Here is a 23,531-nt window from a genome sequence, read left to right as displayed (position 1 = left end):
TAGTTTGTTGAATTATGTAGCCTTCCTGGTCATTCTAGAATTAAGATAATAACTGTTACACGCAAAATAAAACTAGAATGCTATTGACATTTTATTATACCACTTCAGCAAGTGTAGCCAAAATTTAACAGCTCTTATCACGATGACTTGTTGATGAGCAGTTCAGCAAAAACAATTCAGAAAGATGATTCACACAAGCCACCTTGGGGCGGACATGGAAGGTCAAGAGGAGCAGGCTGTGCTTTGGGATTGAGTAAATAAGTCTACAAATCTGAAAACTAGACAGTCAGAAATATCCTAGTTACTTTTGAATATTAAAGTTCTCTGGAATGTTGCACTGAATCCAGCTCAAACAAAAAATGACAAAGTGTAGCTCTTTCGTGCCTGCCTCAGTACCTACAGTATAGCAGGGGTTCAAGGAATACTTAAGGATTCATGTTGACTGAGTGAGGAGGAACGTAGCTATAACCACCACTACCACCACAAAGGTGTGCTGCAAATGAAATTAAATCTATCTAATCTCCGGAACTGAATGGGAAATAAGAAGTTGGTTGCCTTTAAAAACATATCCCAGAATGGGTACTGATGATAATCGTATTTCATTGGGCCACTTTGTTATGCTTTTTATTTTATTATACTTTTTAATTCATGCATGAATCCAACATTTTATTATAAGTACTGAAGTGATATTTAATTATAGAGTTAATTTTTTTTTAAAAATGGCAAATGACTTACAAGTAGAACATTTGTTTATACTTGATTAAACTGTTTTGGTCATTATGTATCATTTCACTCCTTGCCTTTGAATAAAGATACTCATTTTCATTTACTCTTAGCACACTTCAAGAAATGTAATTAAAAGCTGATGAGTAACCAAGATACTGTGTACTGGGAATGTGGAAATATTTACTTTCTGTGGAGTGTGAATTAGTCGGATATGCAGATTTTGTATAACATAGATAAGAATTTTCAATAAAATCTCAAGCAATTGAATGGTTGAACATTAATAACTTGGTGCTCATTCAAGCAATTATTTTCAAGCTCCCCTCACCATTTCCCTGTACCTCAAATGAATGATTCACCTAAATTGATGGTCTTATTAAGAAATCCATTCCACTGAATATCTAAAACTTAATTATATGCAAGATTTTTATTGAGGTATAATTGACATATAATATTGTATTAGTTTCAGGTATAAGACAGAATGATTTGATATTTGCTCATAATATGAAATGATCATGTCTACTTTCCCCTGTCATCATATAAAGTTACATAGTATGCAAACAATGTTATTGAGTATATTCGCCATGCTGTACATTATATCTCCATTACTTATTTATTTTATTTGGAAACTTGTACCTTCTGACTTCTTTTTGTCCACCCCTCAGCCCTCCTCCCTCCCAGCTGACTGTCCAGTCTGTCCTCTACATTTATGAGCTTCGTTTTGAAAATTTGTTCATTTGTTCTTTAGATTTCACATTTAAATGAATTCACACAGTATTTGTTTTTGACTTATTTCATTTAGCATAATACCTTCATGGTCCATCTATGTTGTCACAGATGGCAAAATTTCATTTTTTTATGTCTGAGTACTATTGCGCTGTGCATATATCTTCTTTATCTGTTCATCTGTTGATGGACACTTTGGTCATTTCCATATCTTGGCTAACGTGAATAATGCTTCTGTGAGCATCGAGGTGCATCTATCTTTTCAAGTCAGTGTTTTCATTTTCCTAAGATAAATACTCAAAGCAGAATTGTTTGATCATGCGGTAGTTCTATTTTAACTTTTTAAGGAACTGCCGTTCTGTTTTCATAGTGGCTGCATCAGTTTACTTTGCTTTCAACAGTGTACAAAGGTTCCCATTTCTCCACGTCCTCACCAATACTTGTTATTTCTTGTCTTTTTGATAATAGCCATTTAGACAGCTGTGAGGTGATATCTTGTTGTAATTTTTATTTGCATCTCCCTGATGATTCATGATGTTGAGCATGTTTTCATGTGCCAGTTGGCCATCTGTATGTTTTCTTGGAAGAAAAGTCTATTCAGATCCTCGGCTTATTTTTTAAACATTTTGTTGTTGGTGGTGGTGAGTTATATGAATTCTTTATAAATTTTGGATATTAACCCCTGATGGTGTATATGATTTGCAAATATCTTCTTCTATTCAGTAGATTGCCTTTTTATTTTGGTGATGGTTTCCTTCATGGTGCAGCTTTTGATTTTGATTTTTAAAAATATATATATTTTTGCTTTTGCTCCCGTTGACTTTGAAGTCAGATTCAGAAATATATTGCCAAAAGTGATGTCATGAGTTTATTGCCTATGTTTTCTTCTAAGAGTTCTATGGTTTCGGGTCTTACATTCAATCCTTTAATCTATTTTGAGTTAATTTTTGTGTATGGTATAAGACAGTGATCCTGTTTCCTTCTTTTATGTGTCGCTGTCAGTTTTATCATCACCATTTATTGTACGGACTGTCCTTTCTCCATTGTGTATTCTTGTCCTGTTTGTCATAAATTAATTGAATATATATTCGTGGGCTTACTTTTAGGTTCTTTATTCTGTTCCATTGATTTGTGTATCTGTTTTTATGTCAATACCAGGCTGTTTGATTACTGTAGCTTTGTAATAAAGTTTGAAAACAAGGAGCATGTTGCCTCTAACTTTATTCTTCTTTCTCAAAATAGCTTTGGTTATTTGGGCTCTTTTGTGGTTGCATACAAATTTGAGTGTTATTTGTTCTATTTCTGTTCTAACTGCATTGAAAAATACCATTAGAATTTTGATAGAGACAACATTGAATCTATAGATTTCTTCTAGTAATGTAGACATTTTAACAATATTAATTCTTCCAGTCCATGAACATGGAATTTCTTTCCATTTATTTGTGTTTTCTTTGGTTTCTTTCATCAATATCTCATAGTTTTCAGTGGACAGATTTTTTTACCTCCTTGGTTAAATGTATTCCTAGGTCATATTGTATTCTTTTTGATGCAGTTGTAATTGAGGTAGTTGTCCTAATTTCTCTTTTTTGTAGTTTAAGTGGGTTTTCTATATAAAAAATCATCTCAGTCACAAATAGTGACAGTTTTACTTCTTTCTTTCAAATTTGGATATCTTTTATTTCTTTTTCTTACCTAATTTCTCTGGCTAGGATTTGCAATACTATGTTGAATAAAAGTGGTAGGAGTGGGCATCCTTGTCCTGCTCCTTTTCATAGAAGAAAAGCTAAAAACTTTTCACTATTGAGTACGATGTTAGCTATGGGCTTGTCATAGATAGCCTTTATTATGTTGAGCCATATATCCTCTATACCTGTTTTATTGAGAGTTTTATCAAACATGGATATTGAATTTTCCCAAATGCTGTTTCTGCATCTATTAAGACAATCATATATGATTTTCATCCTTCATTTTGTTAATCTGGTACATCATATTGATTGATTTGTAGATGTCAAACCATCCCTGCATCCCTGGATAAATCCTACTTGATCATGGTGTATGATTTTGTTAATGTATTGCTGAATTTGATTTGCTAATATTATGTTGTGAATTTTTGCATCTATGTCCATCAGGGATATCAGTCTATCATTGCGTGTGGAGTGTGTGTATGGGGGGTGTGATGTTCTCCTCTAGTTTTGGTAGCAGGATAATGCTGGCCTTGTAATACGAGTTTAGAAGGATTCCCTTCTCTTCAGTTGTTTAGGAAAGTTTGAGAAGGATAAGTATTAAAATCTTTGACTGTTTGGTAGAATTTACCAGTGAGACCATCTGGACTGTTTTTGAGGGGAGGTTTTTAATTTAATATGAATTGTTCTATTCAGATTTTCTATTTCTTTATGATTTACTTTTAGAAGATTGTATGTTTCTAGGACTAAGTCCATTTCCTCCAGGTTATCCAATTTGTTGGCATATAATTTTTCATAGTAGTCTCTTATGACCCTTTGCATTTCTTCAAGGTCAGTTGTATCTTCTCTTTCATTTCTGATTTTATTTATATGAGCCCCCTTTTTTTCTTAATTAATCTAGCTGAAGTTTATCAATTTTGTTTTTCTTTCTAAATAACCAGCTCTCAGTCTCATTGATCTTTTCTGTTGTCTTATTAGTCTTTATGTCATTTATTTCTGCTCTAGTTTTTGTTATTTCCTTCATTCTGCTAAATTTGGGCATCATTTGTTCCCCTTTATCTCATTACTTTAGGTGTAAAGTTAGATTGTTTATTTAAAGATGTTCATGTTTCTTGAGGTCGGCCTGAACTTTCCTTTTAGAACTATTTGTGCTGCAACCCATAGACTTTTTTATTTTCATTCATCTCAAGGTATCTTTTAATTGTTTCTATGACTCCTATAATGCAGATCTTATTCTGCTTAATGTTATCCCATAGGTCCTTTAGCTGTCTTTACTTTTCTTATTCTGCTTAATGTTGTCCCATGTCCTTTAGCTGTATTTACTTTTTTAACTTTTTTTTTTTATTTTATTTTTTATACTGTGTTTGGGTGAATTCTACTGCCTTTGTCTTCCAGGTCGCTGATCTTCTCTTCTGCATCAGCTATTCCGCTATTGATCCCCTCTAGTATATTTTTAAGTTCAGTTATTATATTCTTCAGGTCTGCTTGGTACTTCTGCTTGGCACTCTCATATTTTTTTTTTATCTACTTGTTGAATTTCTTTTTCCTCTCATCCATTCTTCTCTTGAGATTGGTATCTTTATGACCATTACTTTGCAGTCTTTATCAAGGAAATTACTTATCTCCATTTCATTAATTTTTGTTCCTGGAGTTTTATCTTGTTCTTTCATTTGGAACTTATTCTTCTGTTTTCTCACTTTGCTTGACTTCTCTCTTTCTGTGTATCAGACAAAACAGCTATCTCTGTCTTGAAGAAGTGGTCACAGAAAGATGGCAAGTATTTCAGTGTCTGGGGTTGAGACCCTTCCCTAAACTCCCTTTGATTGTTTCAATCCCATGGAGCCCAGAAAGTTTCTGTGGCCACCAGAACCAGGTTCAACTGACATTCTCTGAGAGGACTGCATGCACCTGTTGCCTTTAGTGAGGCGTGGAGGAGCCTGCCTTTTGGGTTTAGCAAGGTGGTGCTGCGAGGATGCACCAAGCTGGAGTATGCCCACCTCCTGGGTTTAGTAGGTCAGGGTTGAGATTCAGTGCAAGTAGTGATGACAAGGTAGAGGGAGAGCACAAAAACGACACCCACCACACCTTTCTTCCAAGAGAGAGTTCCAATAGGCCCCTGACACTCTAGAGATGCTTTAAAAGTAGGCAGTGGATCTTTTTCATATATTGTTAACCATTTTTTAACCTGTTGCTTTTGTGCTGGTTCATTTGGTTCATTTGCTGGGTCCCAGGGCAAATGAACCTGTACAAACACTTTAAATTAGAAGTCTTGGTTTCCGATAACCCTTTAGGTTTCCTAGATATAAGACTCTCTGGTTTTCAAAGACAGACGTTTGGAGGCTTGTACCTCTGCTGCAAGTCCTAAGAGTTGGGAGCCTGATGTGAGGCTTGTGCCCTTGATTCTCAGGGATATTCTTTTTATTTGTGGGTCTCTACACTGGGAGCAGAGTTTTTGACAAGACTCTACACTGGGAGCAGAGTTTTTGACAAGACCATATCTCTGCATCTCCTACCCATCTCAGTGTGTCCTTTTTATCCTTTGTTGTGGAGGAGCTGCTTAGTGGGTTTTCACATTTTTTTTAGAGAGAATTTTCTTTTTTCCTCTTTTTTCTTTCTTTCTTTCTTTCTTTCTTTCTTTCTTTCTTTCTTTCTTCTCTTTCTTTCTTCTTTCTTTCTTTCTTTCTTTCTTTCTTTCTTTCTTTCTTTCTTTCTTTCTTTCTTTCCTTCTTTTTCTTTCTTCTCTGTCTTGCTTTCTTCCTTTCCTTTCTTTCCTTTCTTTGTGAGAGACACAGAGAGAGAGGCAGAGACACAAGCAGAGAGAGAAGCAGACTCCATGCAGGGAGCCCGATGTGGCACTCGATCCTGGGACTCCAGGATCATGCCCCGGGCTGAAGGCAGGTGCCCAATCTCTGAGCCACTCAGGCATCCCCAGAGAGAATTTTCTATATGTAACTGTAGATTTGGTGTGTCCATGGGAGGATGTAAGTTCAGGCTATTCCTATGTTTCCATCTTGAACTGCTCCTCTAAAGTGTTTTTTTATATAAATTATCTATTTACATTGTTCAGATCCATTTAACTTGAGTATTTTGTCATTTAGAGTAATAACTCATCAATCCGTTAGTGCAACCTTTCTTTATGTTACTTTTCTTAGTGCTATGAAATGTGCTATTTTGAATCTCTGAAATGTTATAAACCACCAGATTGCTAATTGCTTTGGATGCTGTGAAAAATAATTACTACACATTATTTTTGATATTTAATTGACAGTGTAATGCATTTAACTAAAGACCTGCAATAAACTATTTCTAATTACTGAGTGTGGTGGAGTGGAAAAGTAGGCTGTAAAACTTTACAAGGGAAACAATGTTTCCTCCATTACATTAAAAAGTCATTGTTGATAATACTTTTCCACAGACAAAAAACAAAAACTTCCCCAAATGGAAAATTCTGGAAAGCTACAAAGATTTATAGAATACTTTTACTTGGAATTCAGTGGGGAAAATTTTTAAATTATTATTTTTGAATAGACTGTGCTGGTGATGGGGTGATGGATGTCATGCCATGCCTGCACTACAATTTCTCCCTCTTCAGTTGGCAGAACTTTATGAAGGAGATAATCATGCCACTGCCAGAATGAGTAATCTTTATCATTGACCAGTGTTCAATTTATTTTGCATCTGTAGGGCATTCAGCTGAAAAGCTCTACCTAATTTTAGATGTCATTGAAATATGTAGATATAGGAGGAACTGGAATTGTTTTTAGCTCCCAAGGTAAGAACTCCTGTTATAAACTGCTTCTTAAAAATAACATTTAGAACCAGATGTAAGGAATTCCCACAGTCTAGAAGTGCTACAAATTGGAGTGTAAAGAATGTTAGGCTCTTTGAATAGATATGTTCTGTTTTCATTGCCTTATATTTGGGATATTATTAATAATCAAAATACTCTTTTTTTTTCCTTACCATAATCTCTGGTTAAAATATGATGTTTCCATTGGTACGTCTTTAAATTGCTTATTTAATTTCAATTATGTACATTTTCCAAAAACAGACAACTAAAATAAGTGAACTGTTTCAGGGAATGTAAATTATTTTCAGAATTTCAGAAATTGAAAAGGGATAAGAGGAAGGAGAAAATGCTGGGCTGGTGTGAAGCGATAGCCCGTAACCCTCACAGAATCCCAAACAACACGCGAACACCCGAGATCTCAGGGGATTTGGCTGATGCCTCACAAACCTCCACGTTGGTGAGTGAAAAGTTATTTTTTCCTCAAAATGGCTTGTATGTAAATTGAATGATGCAGAAATCTGGAAAGGGATAACTTTTAAAGTAAACATTATTCTTGTTTACAATAACATTTGCATTAGCATTATATTGTTCATATAGATTCAGTGTAATTTATATTAATAAAAATATCTAATGTCATATACTATTAGAGCTTAATTCAGATTAAACAAGAGTTTCTTTTTCCTTGTATTTCTTTTGACCTTGCCCTTTCGTTATGTTAGTGACCTTAAAGAGTTAAAGTTTGTATCTTGCATTCTACACTGTGTAATGGAATCAGTAGAGGAAAATGAGTACAATTATCCAAAAATAATGAAAAATCAGAATCATGCCCTCTGTGTTTTCCCATATATGTTCTAAAAATGTCTGAAAAGAGGATTAAAATTATAAATTTTATGCAAAACTCTGAATTAAATAATTGCAAAAATAATTTGAAGACTGAATCAATATTTTACTTTTTCTTGTTTTGTTTTCTGCTTTAAGTTCAACTACCCAGCTGTAACTATCCATTGTTTCCCAGTGACTAGGAAAAGAGAACTCAATACCAAAGGAATTTTCTGCATTCTTTGTTTAGATTTGGTTGCAACATTCTTCATTTTTATGTAAAGTAGAAAAATTGTATTCAGTCTCTAAGTTTTAAATTGACATGTTAGATATATTTTAATTATTGTTTTGCCATTTTATATGAACACAAGTGTTTTCATTAGCCTGATTTATTAGTTGATGAATGTATAATTAAATATGAGCAAAGATTTTAGGTTTTTTTTTTTACTTAGAGTTATTTGATAAGTTCCATTATTTTATTTTATATTATTTTCCTATTTTTATTTTTTTTTTAAGATTTTACTTATTTATTAATGAGACACACAGAGAGAGAGGCAGAGACATAGGCAGAGGGAGAAACAGGCTCCCCACAGGGAGTCCAGTGCAGGACTCAATCCTGGGACTCAGGGATCATGCCCTGAGCCGAGGGCAGACGCTCAACCACTAAGCTACTCAGGCGTCCCAATAAGTTCCATTATTTTAAATAGAAATAATAATCCTGAGCAAATATTATCGAGTGAATATCAAGAGAAACCACCTGAGGGAATAGCCATTAGTCAACAAAGCATAGAAGGGGGAATTTTGCTTAAATTCCATCATCTTAGGTTGTGAGGAAAGGGCTGGGGGTATGAAAAAAATACATGTAATGTAGTGATATAGTCAAAGTTCTGAGGAATAGATTTTTAAAATTATCATCTGCCTTGTTTCATCTCAAACATGATCTTTAGTAAAATTTTTTTCAATAAAACTGCTTGGCATAAGTTAACACCATTTAAAAATATGTTACACAATAGTTATATATAAAGCTGGACTTTGTCAAGTATCATGTGAAGGCTAAAAATTTTAAAACAGAAAAATTCTTTTGTGCTTTTATTAGAATGACTTTAGTGCTTAATTTATATTTCATAGAACCATAGACCAAAACCATAAAAATTCTTGAGTAAACATTGGCCTTGCTTTCTCCTATAATTGGGTAACCTAATATTAGTTTAATTTACCAGATGTGGACTGTGGCCCAGAAAAAATTAATTGAATTTCCCAGTGTCACTTAGCTAGTAAATGATAAAAAGATTGCTGGAAGCCAGGATTCTCAGGGCAAGGCTTTTTTGTACTACACCATGCTGCCTCACTTTCTTGATGACATTTCCTTCCCATCCAGATACTTTTAGTAGAAGGAAAAGTCAGGAAGTTACCAATTTCATAAATCCAGTAATTAATATTTTAAAATCTGATGCTGTCTTGAATGGATAACTTCTAGCCACTGAAACATAATTTCACCATCTGTTTCTTAACAAAGAAAAATAAAATATGACTTTCTTATGTCATAGCCAGTGTGTCTTAGGCAGCTCTCCTTCACTGTCAAATGATGATTCAAAGATACATGAATCCTCCTGCCATCTTTTAATGCTCCTTCTTAAGGACATGGCTTCTTAGGTGCCTGAGGAAAAAGGAGAGACTATGGGAGTCATTGTGCATATGCTATTATGGAGCAGCCTCGAATGTGTGCATACTCCTCCACTGACTAAACCTATCTCATGGCCCCATCTGAACTGCAGTGGAGGCTGGTAATATGCTAGGAAGCCATATGACCAAAGAAGAGCAGATGGAATTAGGGGGCGCCCAGTCCATCTCTTCCTTAGACCTCTCTCTGGTTGCCAAATATTCAAGTCATGTTTGCACTCCCTCATGAAAAAGAGTTATTACGTTAAAAGAGAAATAACACAAGTATTTCAGTCACTGGGTTCAGTTCAACCCCATGAGCACTGATTACTTATTGTCCTCATCAAGTGGTGATGATGGTGAATCACCTATGAATAAATTATCTGTATTTTGCAACCAACTCCCAACATACATATATACCAACATATAGGAAAGGAGTGGGAAAAGGGAAATCACAATAATACTCATGCTTGGAAAAAGAATCGGGTACACATATGGAAATCAGAGGTGAAATCATACTAGACAGACATTTTAAAGTCTCCCTAACCTAGAGGTCAGGGAGGATCCTTGAATAGGCTTTGACCCTGATCCCTGGAAGATCGTCTTTGTTTGTGGTCTCTCTGGCCTCTGGACGAGCTCTTTGGGAAGTTCTTCATTTCCTTTTATTCTCCTTGTCAACTTTTAAATTGCCTGTTAAGGGTTGTATAACTTTAAAATATTTTTCCTATTTTGGGAAAATTATGAGACTGAATTGTTTTAAATCTTAAATGTTTTAAGGTTCATATTTCTGGGATCATGGTATTTCAGTACTACAATTTTCAGAAATCTTCAAAGGGTTCTGGTCTATTTGCTTCCTGATAGTCCATGTGCCTAAGAAAGCTCTTTCTTGGATGCCCTTGACTTTCTCTTCTCATGTATCTGTCTCAAGATGACAGTATCTTGAAAATTAGGCTGGAGGACCGCATCCTTGACCTGATCTTTGTACAGAGATACTTTGTTCAACTGAGAAGTTTTACTCAGTGTCAGCTCTAAATCTTATATTTGTCTTGAACTACTTCATACAATTGTAAATTTTCGCTGCATCTTTGTTACTCAACACTTGCATCAATGTCATATCTCATCATCTGGGGTTTAGAAGAAGCCAGATGTTTTGTCCAGTGAGCCCCCAAACTTCCATAGTCTCCTTATACCCAGTCAGAACTGCTTTCATACTCGTTCATGAGCTTCTTTGAACACTTTGCTGAATGTAGCTAATAGTTATTAACATACATTATTAATTTTTGTTTTCCCATCTATTTTGAGTATTGCCAGCCCAGCAGGTCCACTGTCTGACTCTCAAGTTAATCCAAACAGCAGTTTTGCCAAGAGCTTTGCCAAAACATCAGCTAGATGGCATTCTACCTTTGAAATTGGTTTCCTTGCCACCCACTGCCCCACCACTAAGCAAATGACAAATATTTTAGATTTTTGTTGTGGTCGCATAGGCTTTGATCACAAATTTCTATATTTAGGTAGTTATAAAAGTTGAGGTACAGTAAGGAAAACAGTAAACAGTAATTCTAACAAAGAATGTAATATGAACATTTATTCAATTGGCTCTTGGAGGACTGAAAAAGTTCTTTTTTAAAAAAAATGTGTGTGTTTAGTAACTGTAAGAAGTGACAACCACCCATACGGCGAGGTGACACTGGGAGGAAGCAGGAGTTTTTTGAACCTAAAAGGCTGAAGGAGAAGCTCCTCAGAGTTTAAGGAGAGATGCTTCTCAGCTGTTGTGGGAAACTTGAGTTCAGGGGAGGACCCTAAGGATCTTCGATCTAGACCCTGAAGGAGAAGCTCCTCTCAATCCTTACATATTTAAGTGGGAGGAAGAAGGGATGGTACACTAAGAATAGTTATGAGAGTGTGAAAAAAAAAAAAAAACTTAGGAAATGGACCTGCCTTTCACTGCTGACTTAAAAAAATCATGGCTGCGATGACACTAGCAGAAACAGGGTAAGCAAGAAGCAGCTAATCCTTGCTCTGTCCCTGTCTTCTAGTTTCCATTAGCACTAGTATTGGCAGAAGCTGACCAAGAGGTCAGTGTCAAAGGAGAAATCTGGTTTGAAGGCCCGTAGCTCCAGCATCTTGAAGTGGAATATAGAACTGATTTAGAGCTGAGTAATATCAGCCTAGTAATTGGTATAAAAAACTATGAGTAGGAGCTTGAACAAATAAACTCAGAAATTTCAAAGGCTTAGCCTGATTGAGCTTTGCTTTTGCTCATGACTCACTCATTTGACTCTCCATCAATGAATGCGTAGATCCCTGCTCCTTCCATCTCTTGGGACTACTGTCTTAAACAAAGGACGTCTGAGTTTAGCAGATGAAATAAGGGAAAGAAAATGAGTGGATGACCATGGAGCTATCTGGTTAAGTTTGAAAGTGATATGCATCACTTCCGCCCTGATGCCCTTGGCTGGAAACCAATGACAGACCCCAGGGTATCTGTCAGAATGATGAGAAATATGGTCTTCCTATATGACTAGAATAAGGAAATTGAAAGCATTCAGCCAGCATCTACCACAAATGCATTCCTTTGAGAGGAGGCAGGTTTGTCCTATATTTCCATTTTGCATATACCCATACTTTTATTACTCCTCTGCTGTCATCCAGGGCATTTGAGGCTTTCCCGTACAAATCATACTCTATCTAAAGATGACGGTGGAGATGAGGAGGAGGAAAAGGGAGAAGGTGATTATTAAATGCCAGGAGTTTCCTAAGTATTTTACACCTATTCTCATTTTGTGAGTATTAACTCACAAGAATCTGATGAGGTAGGTATAATCATTATCCCTGTTTTGTTTTGTTTTGTTTTGTTTTTTTAAAGATTTTATTTATTTATTCATGAGAGACACAGAGCGAGAGAAGCATACAGAGGCAGAGGGAGAAGCAGGCTCCGTGCAGGGAGCCCGATGCAGGACTCCATCCAAGGACCTTGGGATCATGTCCTGGGCCGAAGGCAGGTGCTAGGCCGCTGAGCCACCCAGGTGTCCCATTATCCCTGTTTTGGAAAGGAAACTGGATAAGTTGGATAAGGAAATTGAGGCATGGAAAAATTTTAAAACCTGCCCAAAGCAACCCAGGTAATATTGATGAGGCTGGGATTCCAGCAATCCAAACAGTCTTAATCTGGAGGGCCCCTCTGCCGTGTCTCCTCAGGTTGGGGGGAAAACAGTCATTATTTGAATTGTATGCATTTGGCTAAACACAGATTGTGAATGAGATAATAATATATGATAGTGGGGCATAAAGACAAAAGGGCCTTTCCTTAATCTCATGATTACATGTGACTGTTAAGATTATTCTCTACTCTGCACTGACTGACATATAAATATGGCCAATTTTATAGTCATTTTCATCACTCTCATCAATAATTGACCTAATTGAAAAGAATAATTTTGTTTTGTTTTGTTTTTTATTTATTTGAGAGAGAAAGAGACAGAGAGAGGGTGCAGGAGCCAGGAGGGAGGAACAAAGGGAGAGGGAAAAGCAGATTCCTCACTGAGCAGGGAGCCCTACATGGGGCTCAATCCCAGGACCCTCGAGATCATGACCTGAGCCAAAAGCAGAAGCTTAACCAACTTAGCCACCCAGGTGCCCCAGAATAGGGTTGTTTGTTTGATTTTTTTTTAAATCTATAAGGTAATTCAGACTACCTGCTTTTTAAATTCAGAAAATATTTATTTAGCTTAAATAAATTTCAAATTGAATAAAACCATCAAGAGATTTGAGAGATTATAGTTATTAAGCAACCATCTCTTCTCTACTGCACCCAAAGGGGTGAGAGAGCCCCTTGTAGGACAGCTAGGGAAGAAATCTCTCTTTTAAATTTATTGTAACATGGTTCACATGTTAGAAATAAAAGCAAAATGCCCTAAACTGACTGTATCCTTAAGCAATATCCTGAATGAAATCAGAGTTTTGATATTATATTTAAAGTGAGAGTGAAGGAGATAATAATCAGAAATTAAAAGGGGAACAGATTTATGAGTTAAAAATATCCATAGAAGACAAAACGGGGAGATCAAAAATGTCTTTTTTTAGGTAGGCAACAATGACTCCAAAGAAAATCACTTTCCTATAATCAATGATGAATCTTTGAGGCTATAAATAGGTATTCATTAGGTAGAGAAGAAGAACAGTGTCACTTGATGTGTTTGATGAGGTAATTTGCCACTTCCAACCATGTATTCATCAGCTTAGGGCACATTGCGCATCCTTCTATGTACATGGTCCAGGATGAAGTGCTTACAACTCTAGAATTAAGAGGGAAGCCTAGATAAGAAAGCATTCAAGGATTTAATATCTGTATGTTATACATTTATAAACCTGTATAATTTTCAAAGCAGTCTTTATGTCCATCGTTTCATTATAGCTCACAACCATACTGAGATGAACACAATACAAATTTAATTATTCAGATATATAATGATATGGAGCTGTTCTTAAGAGTCTTGATTCACTTCAATTCGTAAGGCCACAAGTCTTCTAGTTTCTAGGTTATTTATATACCATACCCATTATGAGAAGTTGATACTGTTGTTTGCATTATACAAGTGAAAATATCCTAACTCAGAAAGGTCAAATAATCTGAGTAGCAGGCAAGAAGGGAGAAATGGTAAGTCTGATTTCTTCTGATATTTTTTTAGGTTTTATTTATTTACTCATGAGAGACACACAGAGAGAGGCAGAGGCACAGGCAGAGGGAGAAGCAGGCTCCCTGTGGGGAGCCCGACATGGGACTCGATCCCAGGACCCCGGGGTCACGCCCTGGGCTAAAGGCAGACACTCAACCACTGAGCCACCCAGGCATCCCAAGAATCCCATTCTTTATCATTTGGTGAATACTGGCATCCCCTGGATATCATACAGAAAATAAATGCATAGAATTTGTATAACTTAAAATAATTAAAATGACCTTACCATTTAACTAAACAATAATATCACAAAAGCAAAATTTGATGAAAACAAAGGCAATAAGTCATTAGAGCTTCTTCTATAGACAGTTGGATATAACATTTTATTTTCCTTATTCTAAGCCAAAACTTGAAATTGAGGTGGAGTGGCTATCACTTGCTATGCATAGCCATATCCAAATATAGTAAATTGAAGTTCTTTGTGTTAAAATTAACAAAATTATTTATTTATTAAGATTTTATTTATTTATTCATGAGAGACACAGAGAGAGAGAGAGGCAGAAACTCAGGCAGAAGGAGAAGCAGGCTCCGTGCAGGGAGCCCAATGTGGGACTCGATCCCGGGACTCCAGGATCACACCCTGGGGCAAAGGCAGGTGCTAAAGCGCTGAGCCACCCAAGGATCCCAACAAAATGTTATAAATTACTGCCTTCTACTCATAACATTCGGCAGTGAAATTGGTTAAATTGATTAGAGTGTGTTGTATTGAATCTAGTATATATTTAATCACCAAATTGGGGTGAAGAATTACATCCTTTTGATTATTGACCATAAAATTTGATCCAAGTCAACTGTTGAATCACAGATGTTAGCATATCAAACTGAGGAAGAAAGTAATCTGCTTCATAAATTAGTAATATGGGGGTGATGTGTATTATATAAGTTAAGGAGATGGGTATGTGGGCCATGTATATATTCTTCATAGATCATTTCTTTTTCTAGATCTTTCCATGGCTAGCTTCTTTGTTCAGAACTTGGTATATCTTCCTAGCAACCTTGATTAGAGTTACTCCTGGTCTCGCACCCATTTATGCCTCACCCGTTCATTCTATGCCAGTTCTGTGTTGCTTTTTTTTCCACAGACTCATCTTTATCTGAAAATATTCATATAAGCATGAATGCATGTTGATTTTTCTGTTTCTCTACTTTGGATATAAGATGAAAAGGGGAGATCTGTCTTATTTACCTGTGTATCCCTGGTCTTTGGAGCATAATAGGAACTTAATAAAATTTCTAGAATGGATAAACAGCTTGAGCAGAGAGCATGAACTAAGGGAAAGCGAGTTTTGTTTGCTTATAAAGCTCTATTAAGTGTAATAGCTCATATATTAAATCCCTTCTTTTTATCACAAATGCCATACGCCTCAAGATATGGAAGAACTAATTTAAAAGATCAAACAATTCTGAGATGGTTTCTATGACCGAAAATTTTAGTTTTTGAAGCTAAAATCAAGATTGTAAAAAAAAACATTCTACTGAAATAAGATGCTACTTTCAGTAAGAAGTTAGTGTTGGAGGTAGTTTGCCCAATGCATAAGACATAGAAATGTAAATTTGTCCTTAATTTGAAAAAAATCAAAAAAAATTTTTTTTAAAAATCACACTTACTAATTAATATTTATCAGAGTCATTGTCCTCACTTTCTTCCTAACTCGGCCCATCATTCACTTTTAGTCTTACCAGGCCAGGGCAAATCACTCATCTGCCTACAGACAGTGGACTAGTATTGTCCCACAAATATTTCCTCTCCTAGAAACCAAATAAAAGGAAAATAGAAAGAGGAATTGGAGTATATTAAATTTCCCACTAAACCCACAGACTTATTTTCAACAGGCTCACCTTACTTCTCTGAGCCGGTGGACCAGTTGTTTATTGTGCAGTGGTCTTATATGCATTCTGAAATGCAGTCAGGGAAGATAGAATTTTTTCTTTTTTTTTTCTTTTTTTTTTTAGTTTTTTTCTTAAGCTCATTTTCTTTTCCCTTTTAAATCTTTCCTACTTGATCATTTATCAGTTATTGTTTTTAATCGCTATTACAAAAGTCTTTACTAAGTACTGCCAAAGTCTATAGTGAATGGAATCTAAAATTTTATTAGAATAACTGTAAAACACAAATGAGGGAAATTAAATAAAAGACATTATGCCTTTCAAGAGCTTTGATTTTTGTAAGAAAGTCAAATCATTAAAAATATAGCCCAGTGGTTGTTATAGAAACAGATTGAATTGAAGAATGCAAAGGGGGAGATTGGTGCTTCAAACATCACACTAGGAAGAAAAATTACATTCATTGTGCAGCTTAAGGTAATGTATTAACTTTAATTGTATAGTTACTGAACAGTGTCAAAACATGATTATTCACAATAAAATAATTGATCTAAAAATGCTCCTCATATGAAGAGATCTTTTCCTGTAAGGAGTAAATCACGAGATCATGTTCATAGCTGCTTGTTATCAAAATGTGTCATGACTGTCTGTTTAATTTAGATATAAATTAAATTGTGAGCTCCTCTGAAAGATGTGGAATTCTACTATTTGTATAGTATTTAGAACACATTGATTTTCAAATATTTTAATCTGATTATGAGGACCAATGAGCAGAGTTGCGTATACCCAAATAGGACAGGCCTCAGGTGTGTATGTGAAATTGAGGCACACAGTTTTTCTCCACTCCCAAATGACACAGATGACAGGGAGGATAAGTTGACTTGATATTTGTCGAGTCAGCTTGTTTTTGCCTCAGAATAAAAATTGTACCTGGAAATAAGTGGAACGTGTCAGAGTCAGACTGAAGAACTCAGAGCTATTTCTGTGTAACAGTCTTCTTCAATCTTATTCAAAAGACAAGTAGGATCGAGGTCTTAGGTAAATTTATATCTCAAAACACAATAACTAATAGTATAATAATTTTTAAATGCCTTTTCTATGCCGGAAGAGATTAGATGTGTATCTCAAAACTTCATGGTAACTCTGAAAGTAGGTTTTGCTGTTCGCATTGCACAGATAGAGGAACTATGGTTGAGAAAGATTAGAAAAGTAGAAAAACAGGAATCCGGAGTTCTAAATGATTTCAGTCCTCTATGCTATCTTAGAGAATATTTTATTCATATAAATATTTGACAGGCAGTTATATGATATAGCATGACGATTCTTATCCTAGAATAGCTGCTTTTTAAAGATTTATTGATTTATTAGAAGAGAGAGAGCACACAAACTAGGGGAGGGTATGGAGAGGGGTATGGAGAGAGTCCCAAGCAGACTCCCACTGAATGTGGATCCTGAGGACACAGGACTTGATCTGAGGACCCTGAGACCATGACCTGAGATCATGACCTGAGGCGCAATCATGATTCAGAGGCTCAACCATCTGAGCTTCTTAGGCACCCAAATAAATTATCTTCTAATCCACCATTATAGCTATTGCGCTACCTAATGAATGAATTGTTTTGTATCCAGGGTTGTGAATTGCTGAGTTGTAGTTTGGGGCTCCAGAGCTGTTGTTACCATGGAACAAAACAAAGATAAATGAATCACAGAGGAAATCAGTGATTCAGAACAGTTCCCTCAGTGTAGGAGGTCCCTTCATTTATTCATTTAACTAGTCTCTATTGAGAGTCAGCTATGTACCGAGCGCTATGCTATGCAATAAATATATATTATTGGAGGAAAAAAAGACACCGTGCTTGATTAACCTCAAGAACCTAGTCAAGAAAAGAAGTAAATGAAGAGGTCAAGAGTAAGATACACAAAGGGTGTCAGAGAAGCCCTTAGATGGATACCTAACCCAGCTGTGGAGGTTAGCGTGTTCCCCAAAGACCCCTAAGAGTTATAAAGACTGATATAAAGAGGGTGGTGGTAAAGAGAGAAGAGGAAGGGGCATTTTGTGACGTTATATAAATGTTTAGCATGGAAAAATTAAACCTCTGTGTTCTGTTTACTTTTAAAGACATATCGTCTATTTTGTGTAGTAAGTAACTGAGAGAAATACACGTAAACTAATATCAAAGATGATAACTTTCCATAAATAGTAGAACTAAACTAAATATTTTTTTGTATAATTTATCCAGCCTTAACATCCAACATGTAGTTTTAAATATTAGGCTGTAGCAGCACTTCTAGTAATTAAGTGGCCACGTGAAGGTAGGCCCCATTGAGAGAACAATGAGCCTTCCCAGTGAGCAGTGCAGAGGAGCTGTGTGTCAAAACATATTCTTTTGAGGAGGAAACATGTACCTGTAAATGTATATGGATTTGCTCACTTGGCAAAACATACAGTGGGAAAATAATACAATAAAAATTAACGTTTGTTGAATACATACTAAGGACTAGGCTCTGTTCTGGGCACCTGATAGGTTAGCAATTCATTTATTCTCCAGGACAGGCCTGTGTGAAATATATGAAACCCCCATTTTCAGGAGGAAAGAGGTAACTTGCCATGTTTGCCCTGCTACTAAACCTCATTCAAGCATCCATGCTCAGATACTCTCTTTCTTTTCTTATCTTTTCTCTTCTAAGATTTTATTTATTTATTTGTGAGAGAGAGACAAAGAGAACACAACCAGGAGGAGGGGAAGAGGGAGCAGGAGAGGGAGCAGCAGACTTCCTGCTGAGAGGGGAGCCCAGGAGCAGGACTTGATCCCAGGACCCGGAGATCAGGACCTGAGCCAAAGTCAGACACTTAACCAACTGAGCCACCCGGGTGCCCCCCTAATACACTCTTCTATGATGTAGAGAATATGCCCAGGGAAAGATAAAAACACTGACTTTATTAGAAAAACATTTGAGATTCACATTTCAATCCGAACTTGTTGCGCATTTTGTTGAATACATTATATATTACATTGCATATATTGTGTTATATTGTGTGTATTTTATATATTGTACAGATTATATACATTACATTGTATATACACACATTACGCATATTAATATATATGTGTTATTTGTAAAATATTCATAACACTTCTTTAATATAGGTATTATATTCCCCATTTCACAGATAGGGAAACTTAGGTTTTGGCTAAATATTTGCCAAGGGGATTTATCCAGGATTAGAAATAGGTCAGTTTAGTGCATTTATATAGGAGCGCTAATCCTTTCTGAGATTTTTATTTGCATCTACTAAATGTTAAAGTGCAAATGAAGTATAGTTTAAATAGTGTTTAAAATGAATTTGGAGATGAAAAACATACTTTCTGGATTTATATTTGAAATAATTGATTGGTTGAACATCCTCTTGGATACTAGTAATTATCAGCTACATTTCTGGGGAACTGGATAAGGTTATTTAATATATTCCCTTGTGTTGGCTTAATTTGTTTCAACCATTTAGCACAATATCATCCAGTATAATGTCTGTTCAACATATGAGGCAAATCCCTTAGGTTAAAACAACCTTTTAGTTGATGGCCTGTTAAATTATTTTTATATCACCTTAGTAATTGTCAACGGTAATTATTAAGTGGAATAATTCATGAAGACAGCCTTGTGACTCCACATTAGGAAACCAGCAACTCAAATGAAGATATGGGAACTTAGCCACCTGGTTTCCATGTATGTGTTCAGTGCAGCCTACAGGAATAAAATTTAATTTAACGATCCAGTAATTCTTTAAAGATAAAAAATGAAATCGCTTTCACACTGCAGTTACCAACTTGTCAACTTTCGCAGATACATCATCACACCAACCAAATTTTATTACACTTACGATGACAAGACTGCAAACAAAAATTGGTTGTCCTGTTTTTGTGGGTTGAGTAATTTTACCTGTGGAGATGAGACAAATCAGCGCTATTCAGTGTGTATAACATTGTTGATGTTGTTACTGCCTCTTCAGTGTAAGAATAAACTTAAAAATTAGTGCAGTTATATGCATAGTGTTTTGTCAAAGCCCAAAACCACATTATTCACGATATTTTCTGAAATGTCTTAGGATTAGGTCCACTGCCACTGGCTTGTATTAATTTTTTGTATTACAGAGACGCTTAATAGTGGAAAATTGTTTAAGAAAACCTGTTCTTTTACCTAGTCTTCATGCAATGTGTTTGCTGATCTTTGTGTTACTATAATACATTGATTTTGTTACACACAAGGAGATGCAAAGATTAAAAATAAATCTGCTTCTCTATAAAAAAAATTTTTGGACTTTCTTCTACCTTCTTACATTTAACAGGGACCAAGTGATGTTTTCTTATGAGTTTAAAATTGTCTCTCTCAAATCATCTACTTTTCTTTAATACTTGATTTTCTATTCAGATGTATACTTCCCTTACAGGGTTGTGATTTACCCCTTTGTCTTCCTGAGATCCCAAAGAAGGATTATATAAATACACAAAAAAGGAATAAATCCATGACAATGAAAAGAGATCCCAACATATTTCAGAAATACAGAAAGCAGAATTTATTTCGTTTCTCTATCAATTTTGATAAGTGACATTTTTCTAGAGATATGACCATTTCATTCAAATAATATGAGATTCTCAAACTTATTAGCATAAAAGTGTTCATGTTATTTTTTAATTCCTGTAAGACCTGTAATGATGTCCTCTTTTCCTTTCTGACAGTGGTATTTTTAATTAGTCTCTTTTTATCATATTTCTTGCTAGTTATAATCATTACATTTCAAAGAACAAATTTAATACTTTGTCATTTTGTTAACATCCCTGTTGAGATATATATTAAATACTATTAAGTCTACTAATTTAAAATATACAATTGAATAGTTTTAGTCTATTTACAGAATTGCACAACCATCAGTGTAATCTAGTTTTAGGACACTGTCAGCATCCTCAAAGAAATTTTTATCCACTAGGAATCAGTCACCAGCCCTCCCTCCAACCCCCCCAAGCTTAGGCAACTACTAATCTACTTTTGTCTCTATAGATTTGTCTATTCTGGATTTCTGCTACAAGTGAAACTGTACTATATGTGGTCTTTTGTGACTTCTTTTACTTTGCATGATGTTTTGTTTTGTTTTTCTTTTTCCTTTTTTTTTAGAGAGAGAGAAAAAGAGAACAGGTGCATGAAGGGAGGGACGGAGGGTGAAGGAGGGAGAGAATCTTAAGCAGGCTCCATGCCCAGTGCAGAGCCCGACACCGGGCTTGATCTCACAACCCTGAGATCATGACCTGAACCAAAATCAAGAGTCAAATGCTCAACTGACCGAGCCACGCAGATGCATTTTTTTTTTCAGTATGATGTTTTTGAGGTTCATCCATCTTGTAACATGTGTCAGTACTTCATTCCTTTCTGTTGCCAAATAGTATTCCATTGTATCCATTGTCTGAATACACCACATTTGGTTATTCATTCATCTATTGATTTGAGTTGTTTCCACTTCTTGGCTCTTGTGAATGATGCTGTTATGAGCATTCCCATACAAGTATTCATATGAGCATATATTTTCATTTTCTTCAATTAGATGCTTACAAGTAAAATCAAGTGGCCATATGGCAACTCTATATTTTAAACAACACAAGGAACTGCCACAATATTCTCTATAGTGGCTGTACCATTTTAAACTTTCACCAGGAATGTATGAGGGTTTCATTCTCTCCAGCACTTATGATTGTCTGGCTTTTTAATTATAACCATCCTAATGGGCATAAATGGTCATTGTGATTTTAATTTTTACTTTGCTTAATAACTAATGATGGAGAGCTTGTTTTCAGGTGTTCATTAGCCACCCATACATCTTCTTTGAGAAAAAGTCTATTCAATTGTCTTTTTACTACAGAGTTGTCAGAGTTATTTATATGTTCTGAACACAATTCCCCCATTATATATGGTTTTTATATATGGAAATATTTGCAAATATTTTCTCCCAGTTTGTGAATTGTCTTTTTACTTTCTTGATAATATTCTTTGAAGCACAAAAACATTTCATTTTGATGAAATCCAACCCATCAATTTTCTTTTTTATTGCTTGTGTTGTTACTATTGCGTTGAAGAAATCACTGCTTGACCAAAAATCAGAAAATTTACTCCTGTGTTTTCTTCTAAGAGTTTTATAGTTTTAGCTTTTACATTTAGGTCTGTGAGCCACTTTGAGTTAATCTTTGCACATGTTGGGAAGGAGGGATCCACATTCATTCTTTTGAATGTGGGTATTCATGTAATCCAATCATTTCTAGTACCATCTACCACTAACTAGAAAAGACTATTCTTACCTATTCAGCTTGGCTGAGTATTTTTAATTATTCTGTCCTTTTGATTTACTATTTTATTTTATTTACTTTGGGTACAATTTGTTGTTTGTTCTCTAATTTCTTGAGACAAATACTTAGATCATTGAATATCAACTTTTCTGATATGGGCATTTCCAGGCTATAAATTTTCCACTTTTAAAACATAGCCTTTAGGGAATCCCTGGGTGGCTCAGCGGTTTAGTGCCTGCTTTCGGCCTAGGGCGTGATCCTAGAATCCCGGGATCAAGTCGCACATCAGGCTCCCTGCACGGAGCCTGCTTTTCCCTCTGCCTGTGTCTCTGCCTCTGTGTGTGTGTGTGTGTGTGTGTGTGTGTGTGTGTGTGTGTCTCATGAATAAATAAATAACATCTTACAAAAAAAGCATAGCCTTTTAAAACATCATTTCCTTATATGACATAGGAAATATATTATTTTTTAAACTATCGTGTAATTCAAAATAGTTTCATACTTTCATTGAATATTTTTAGCTCACAGGATATTAGAAGTATGATTTCTTAGCTTTCAAATTTGGGGGGATATTTTCTAGTTATCATATTATCATTTTTTGCATCTTTTGAAATTTGTTCAAATAGCTCAATATCCCACCAAATGGTAACTCTGATAGATGTTTCATATGTACTTGGAAAGAATGTGCATTTTGCACTTGTCAGGTGCAGTGTTTTATAAAAATCAATTAGCTTAAGTTTGTCAATCATGTTTTTCAAATACCTGTATTCCCACTGATTTTCTTTTTGTTTGCTTGTTCTGGTAGTTTTAGGGAGGTATGTTATTGTCTTCCACCATGCTTATAGGTTTATCTTGTTAATGTTACCAATTTTGCTTATATGTTTTGAAGCTGTGGTATTGGTTTCATAAAATTTGATCTTCCTCATCTACTAACCATTTTATCTTTACAAAATGTTCCTCTTTATTCACAGTAGTGATTCTTTCCTTAAAGTCTACTTTGATATTATCTTTGTTATACCACCTATTAGTTTTTGTATGATACATGTTTTTTACATTATTAATACTTTCATTTATATTTAAGTTGTGCCTCATATATATATGTATCTCATTAATAGTTGTACTTTTGTATCCACATGGAAAATATTTGCTTTTTAATTGAATTTAATCCGATGGCTTTTAATTTTGGTGTTTTAAATCTGCTATCTCATTATTTTTGCATGTGTGCCAACTATTTCTTTGTTCCCAT

The 23,531-nt window shown here is 35.3% G+C and overlaps 1 protein-coding gene across 3 annotated transcripts in view; it reads left to right on the top strand.

The window, feature by feature from the left end:
* Positions 1-23,531, top strand: part of MARCHF1 (membrane associated ring-CH-type finger 1) — a 794,329-nt gene that overhangs the window by 504,208 nt on the left and 266,590 nt on the right. For all 3 annotated transcript variants that reach the window (XM_035699269.2, XM_025439444.3, XM_035699270.2), the window contains exon 3: positions 7,230-7,378. In XM_035699269.2, coding sequence (XP_035555162.1) covers positions 7,268-7,378 — 111 coding nt within the window. In that variant the 5' untranslated portion in view covers positions 7,230-7,267. The remainder of the gene's footprint in view (positions 1-7,229; positions 7,379-23,531) is intronic.

The sequence above is a fragment of the Canis lupus genome, chromosome 15 (assembly GCF_003254725.2).
Source record: "Canis lupus dingo isolate Sandy chromosome 15, ASM325472v2, whole genome shotgun sequence".
Classification (NCBI taxonomy): domain Eukaryota; kingdom Metazoa; phylum Chordata; class Mammalia; order Carnivora; family Canidae; genus Canis; species Canis lupus.
Note: the sequence above shows the minus strand (reverse complement) of the source record. Positions and strands in the feature narration are given on the sequence as shown.